Consider the following 6895-nt stretch of genomic DNA (forward strand, 5'->3'; position numbering starts at 1 on the left):
GGCACATATCCATTGGAGAAAAATTGCAATAGCATACCAAGTAATGAAACTGAAAATCTGTGGTTTTGAAACTCGATGAGCCTTTCCATGGCTTGGCAATCAAATTGCTTCTCACTTGGCTCTGTTTCACACTGCCCACAGAGACAGATGCAAAGGTGATGGAATCTGTATGTTACACACATCTAGTTCCCCAGCATCAAGTAGGGGAGCCAGATAACATGTACGCAATCTATAAGCAGTTGAATTATTCACTGAAAAAATGAATTCATTCATGGCGGAATAAGAATTACTATATATAGCTTATGAGTTCCACTTGATCTTTGGGGTAAATATTCTTATCTGTATAAACTTTAAAAACATTTCAAAAATAAAAAATATATGCCTAAACTCTAAATAGGTTTACAGAGAATAAATCATGGCTTCCCATTCTGACATTGTGGTGAGTCTCCACTTTAATATTAAGTTGGCCTCATAAAAAAGCAAGAATCATCATATCTTTTTCAAATGAAATGGGAAAAATCACAATATAATTTGATGAAATAAAAGTAAAAGGGGGGCATGATACATGATATTCATGATTAATAATTACATAAGGAATATCTAAACATAATTATTCCTCAGAAATCTTATAAAATATAACTTATCAAGCTGGTCAGCAAGTTTAAAGTGCTTGCATTCACTTGGATTAAGATTATTAAAAATAATTTACAAAAAGTACACTGACCTTAAGGGATTTCAAATGTGTTTATACTATAATTTGGGATGTGCTAGACTTTAAAGTTTTAGAGGTGATCCTTTGTGAAAATAAAGGACCACATAGCAGACATTATATTAGTGAAATCTGGAATAGTATAAAAGGAAAATAACATGAGGCATATGTAACCACATTTATTCACACAAAATAACTCTATCCTTGGGGAACACGTGAGAATGTTGGGCTGTTTGTGGATGCTGTGCCCTTTGCCCCACAACTTCTCTAAGACACTGCCTCACCACACACAGCTCCCATTGCCTATTTTATACATCACTTCAATCCATTGGCTCTGGTTTACTGGACCAGAATGTGCACTAGAGCCTGCCTGGGTGGACCTCTAGGTTAGGATGAGGCAGCTGCCAGTCAGGAACCTGATGCTAGGGCAAGCTCTCTGCCACCAGTGGGACACCTGCATCCTTACAGCAAATTTCTCCTTTCTGCTTAAATTTAGTAAATGACCCATGCTACTGAGGCCATGAGGAGTTATATGCATACAGAACTGATGGTATTGTAAGTGATCATATGTTTTCTGGAAAAGCACTTGGCAACCTACATTAAGAATATGAAAAATAAAAATGTTGTATCTTTTTTTAGAATTTGTCTAGCAGGCTTTCTGGCTTTAGCTGGAAAGCATCCCCCACCATGAAAAAAAATATGGAAAATATTTACAACTGTATACTCAGTTGTACCACTTCTAGGAAGTAGAGGTTCATGAGCTTGAGTGTCCACTTAAGTGTAATTTATGATACTAAAAAAAAATTAGAAAAAAGCAAAGTGTCTTAATTTTGTGACTAGCTAACAGTATCAGGGCATTGTCTATTTTCAGTAACATTATGAAAATATTAAAATATTTTAGTAAAAACATTTAATAGGATGGGAAGCTATTATGCAATTATATTAAGTGAAAACAAGTATATGCAACATGATTTAAATGTCATAATTTATGTATATATGTGTGTTTCATTAATAAAAAAGTAGAAGGAAATGCACTGAAGTGTTAAACATTGTTGAATTAGTCAACTGAATATGACTTATTTTTTATGATTTTCTCATCTTCTAAATTTCCTGTAATAGCCATGTATATAATTAGAAAAATCCTATTAGCAAAAATTATGAATAAAATAATGTATTACTTTAGTGTTATAAGAAATGACAATATTTTGATTGTTATATGAAAAGCTTTGGAAAATTCAAAATAGTGTGTTTATTTTATGTTTTTTAGTAGAAAAAGTTTTGTTCTTTATCTTTCCAAGGGTGGGATGTAAAATCTATATGAGTAATATTAAATTATCAGTTGAATTAAACTTTTTTTGGTGGTACTGGGGGCTTTCTACCTTCAGGTTATACTCCTAGACCTTTTTTATATTTTATTTGGAAACAGGGTCTCACTAAGTTGCTGAGAGCCTCACTAAGTAGCTGAGGCTGGCTTTGAACCTGTGCGATCCTCCTGTCTCAGCCTCCCAAGCATGGGGATGAATTACACTTTAAATAAAAATGTGTTCATACTCACAGTTGTCTTATTATAAAATAAATAAGCATATATTTTAAGTGATAAATATTAGATACAATAAAATTATTTTATTTCAAGGTAAATATAACTTTTCCAGATTTTAATCAAATAACAGTTTAGAGATATACATATACTTGTGTAATATATACTTTTTAAAAACAGTAAAGCATACTTTATGATATATAATCTTTTTACTACAAACTATATACATTTCTCAGACAGGAAACAGAGCTAACATGACCAGGAAGATACACCTACCTAGAACCAGAATAGTAACTTTACGAGTAGTTGAACTATTACTACGTGTAACTCTCAACTGTGTCACAGAAAGACGCCATTTTGCTGGCCTTGTTTTGGCAGTGTGAATCTTTTTAAGACACGGGCTGAATTTCACAAAGGGTTCTGAAACTTGACGACTACTGCTTAGCGAATCTTTGTACGAAATGAGCGTTAGCAGAAACAAGTGGGCCACAGTTGCTAAAAGCCAAAGCGGCACGAAGCTTTGCTGCCCTTTGAAAAGTGGAAAGTGCGATCCTGAACTCTGAGCTCCTGTTGCTCAGGTAAAGGTTTCACATACTCAAAACAGCTCTGTGTGGAAACAAAGCAAACAAACAGGACAAGAGGAGGCAGAAAAGATTGCATTTCTGCCAATAAAAATGTTCCAACTTAACACGTGCATCCAGTTGCTGACATCTTCCTCATCTACTTAGTGCACAAGGGGGCCGAGGGTGGCTTTGCTTAGTTTGGTTGGAAAAGGGAATGGAAAGCTTTTGTTCAGAGATTTGGAAAGGCAGCTTCGGTCCACTTAACCCGCTTTCTGCTGAGATTCTGCAAAGTGCCTAATGCTCACTTGGTAGTGAAGTGTGGTCGAGGAATGGTTCTCTGGTTCCTCTGACAAGAAATGTCACTGATGGGTTTAGAACACATCACTCGACCTCAAAACATGGTACTGGCTTCTTGGCTGATGAGCTCGCGTTATCTGAGGGGCGATAGGAAAGCGTGCTCATTTTTGTTGACAGGCTCGAATGGGATTTGGCCCTTGGAGGAATGTATTTCAGAAGCTGGAGAAAATATTTTTTAAATTTTTTCCCTAGAAAGCCATAAAAAAGAGGATTCAGGCAGTTGTTAAAATAAGCTATGCAAATGGTGATAGGCATGGCCGTGTCCACGATATCTTGGATTTTGCAGTCGTGTATGATACCCAGCTGAATTAATACATCCAGAAATGTGAAAATTTGGTGGGGGACCCAGGAAAAGAAAAAGAAGAGCACAATAGCCATGATTATCTTAAAAATATCATCATTTCTTGGCTTGTTCTTCTGAATTTCATACGCCTTCTTTAGGGCCTTCCAAATAAGAGTATAACTAGTAAGAATGATCAGAAAAGGGAACATGAAACCCAGTATATTTTTGGTCAGGCCCATCCCAATGGGAAGGGTGGAATTTTGGGACTCGTAATGGAACGCACAAACCGTGATATTGGTGTTCTCAATAAAAAACACATTCCGGTGGATGACAGCCGGCAGACTGGCCAAGCCAGCCAGGAGCCAAATGATGATGCAGGTAACCTTGGCAACCAGCATCGTGCGTCGGAGGCGGGACTTCATCGGGTGAACGATAGCCAGGTAGCGATCGATGCTGAGGCACGTAAGCAAGAACACACTGGCGTAGAGGTTGAAACTGACGCTGGCAGAGGCGATCTTACACAGGTAATTTCCAAAGGGCCAGCGGTATTCCATAGCAGTGTAGACAGCCCAGAGGGGCAGTGTCAGCAGAAAGCACAAGTCAGCCAGGGCTAAATTCAAGAGGAACACACTGGCTACCGTCTTCAGTTTCATGTAAAAGTAAATCACGATTACCACCAAGCTGTTCCCAAAGATCCCCACCACGAAGATGATACTGTACAGCGTGGGAATCATGACAAATATGTAATTGTGTCTCCCGGCTTTGGGACAGTCATCTTGGATTCGTTTGATGCCATCGTCGGTGGAGGAGTTGAGGATCATCTTGATCTGTTGGGTAGAGTTCGTCTCTGATGCTATACACACAAGCGCTCCTGGAGAAAACAAAAGCAAAGATGCATGATGCTTCCGTTGCCAGTTGTAAAAAGTTTTATTTTTCAGTCACCAATCCTACAACTTAAGTTTAGTCTTCTGGAAACATTAGATTATATTTTCTAAAGGAATACCATGAATTTTAAAGTCTAATTACATTTTATGTATTTATTTTTTGTAGTACTGGGAGTGGAACCCAATTGTATTCTACCTCCAAGCTATACCCTTGGCCCTATTTTCCATTCTTTATTTTGAAACAGGGTCTCACTGAGTTGCAAAGGACCTCACTAAGTAGCTGAGGCTGTTCTCAAACTGCAATCCTCCTGTCTCAGCCTTCTGAATACTGGGATTACAAGCATGTATCACTATGCTCAACTCATATTTATTTTTGGAACATATTGCTTTATTGCTTTTTTTTGTTACTAGGGGCTTAACCCAAGGGCATTCTACTTCAGCTCATTTTTTTTAAACAGGGTCTCATTGAATTTCTAAGGGTTTTTCTCAGTTGCTGAGGCTAGCCTCAAACTTGTGATCCTCCTGTCTCAACCTGCCAAGTACTGAGATGACAGCTATGCACCATTGAGCCTGGCTAGAACATACTGCTTTTGTAGACATTGATAATTATCTTTCAGCAAAATGAAAGTGGGTTCTATTGGAATAAAGCTGCCTGGATCCCTTGCTTTTTTTTTTTTCTTTCTTCTTCTATAGGAAAATTCTAGCTTCCAAGTTATTTGAAAACATAATCTAAATCCTAGAGAACATGACTGAGTTGAATTAGATATGCAGACAATGTTTCTTGAGGCAAGGCAAATTGCTCTATCTTTAACCTCGGATGCATGACACAACCGTATCTTAATTTTTAAACCACTGATTGCATCTCACAGTCTTTACTCAGCTGTAAAAATTACTAGCATCCTTTCTTAAGTGGCCAAAATAGCTGCTTTTAGGTTACTAGGAATAACCTCAGAGGTTATTCACCATGGGAAGCTATCTAAGGGTGTAAGAGGGAGAACTTGACTTTGGTTAACAACACTCTTTCCATGGATTTACAGGATGCTACAGGGAGCAACCACTTATCCTTTAACTTTCCCACTTTGTCTAGCAAAGTGTTTCATTTTCATTCCTGCTAGCCGTTTCTGGAGCCTGAGATAGTAGAAGTTCCTTAGGATTTTAGAAAGATTTGGATGTATAGGAAGGAGCTCCCTAAAGATTTCTGCAAATATTTTTTTAGAAGTTGGGCATGGTGATGCACGCTTGTAATCCCAATACTTGGGAGATAGGAAGATTGCAGGTTTGAGGCCAGCCTCGGCAACTAAATGAGATTTTGTTTCAAAATAAATATATAAAATTGGGCTGGGAGTGTAGTTTGAAGGTTTAACACCTCTAAGTTCAATTCCGAGTACAACGAAAATTTAAAAAAATGTTTTTTCTCTGGAATTGTACAAAACCAACAAGCTGTTTGTTTATGTGGTTTTGAAATATAACATGTTCTGCTCTATGTGAGTGCATCAGAAATCCCTGGAGGAGGCAGCTGGGGCCAGACCAGGCAGGACAGTGTGCTGGACAGTAGGATCCTACTGCTACACTGGGGGCAGATGGCTAGATGTGGGTGTCTGTGCAGTCCCTGGAGAAGAAAAAAGCAAGGTTAGGAAACCCCCGGTCTGCCCAGCATGGCTGTGTGTGGTATCCTCAAGAGCTGGACACATGTTTTTAGTGTAGCATTAATCTTGGTGCCAAGGAGTGAGGCAAAGAATAAGACCCCAGCTCTGGCTTTGAAGGGACAGCAGTCAAGAAGAAAGGGGTTCCTAAGTGGCCTTCCTACTTCCCTGAGTAGTTCTCCTGACTCAAGGGTTTTTGTTCCATGACCTGATAGTCTCTGCCTTTTGCTCTCACCTTTATATAATCTACGTCTTTTTCTTTTCTTTTCATCCACGGGTGCATCAGGACCCACCCACAGTATCTACCCATCTCCTGCTCTGTGAAATTGTTCCAAATTTTCCAAGTTGCTTTAGAGTCCTGGACACACGTTTCAACTCCTTCATCCTCTTGACATATCTGTCTTCCCCCTGGTCTGTCTGTCAGCTGCTTGCAGGGAGCCCTGTTTGAATCATCTTCTTTATTATTGGCAGGCTTGGTACATTCCAGGAATGGAAGATAAAGGTCTCACAAATGAGTGAGAGAGCAGTCAAAGGAATGAATGCGTAACAGGACACTTAAATGCTATGAGTCTAGAGTGTTGGGAATAATTTCTCTGGGGCTTATGAAGCCAGTGCGCATCCTGCTCTTCATATAGACTCATAGAAGATAGGGTGTCAATGTGAGCTTCACTGTGCACAAGAACACAAATGCAAACAAATCCCTGGTGCTTTTAGAAATGCATGGTTTAGAAACAGAAGAAGATGTGCAGAGGGAGATGTGGCTAGTTCTTATTCAGAAGGACTTCTCCAATACCTTGTTGACTTTTCCATTCACTTAAATGGTTATTTAACTGATGCCAATTTAGAAGTACAATTTCCTTAGATCAATATTATTTATTAAACATTAATTTCTTCATAGGAGGTTTACAGGCTAACAGTT

General features: G+C 38.6%; 1 protein-coding gene across 1 annotated transcript; it reads right to left on the minus strand.

Moving 5' to 3' along the window:
* Positions 1-3190: 3190 nt before the first annotated feature.
* On the minus strand, positions 3191-4270 carry AGTR1 (angiotensin II receptor type 1; the record flags this gene model as incomplete). Its single annotated transcript, XM_080695544.1, has 1 exon — positions 3191-4270. One exon carries the CDS (start codon positions 4268-4270, stop codon positions 3191-3193), a length of 1080 nt encoding a protein of 359 aa, XP_080551670.1.
* Positions 4271-6895: the final 2625 nt, after the last annotated feature.

Source organism: Muscardinus avellanarius (assembly GCF_963383645.1).
Source record: "Muscardinus avellanarius genome assembly, chromosome: 5".
Classification (NCBI taxonomy): Eukaryota; Metazoa; Chordata; class Mammalia; order Rodentia; family Gliridae; genus Muscardinus; species Muscardinus avellanarius.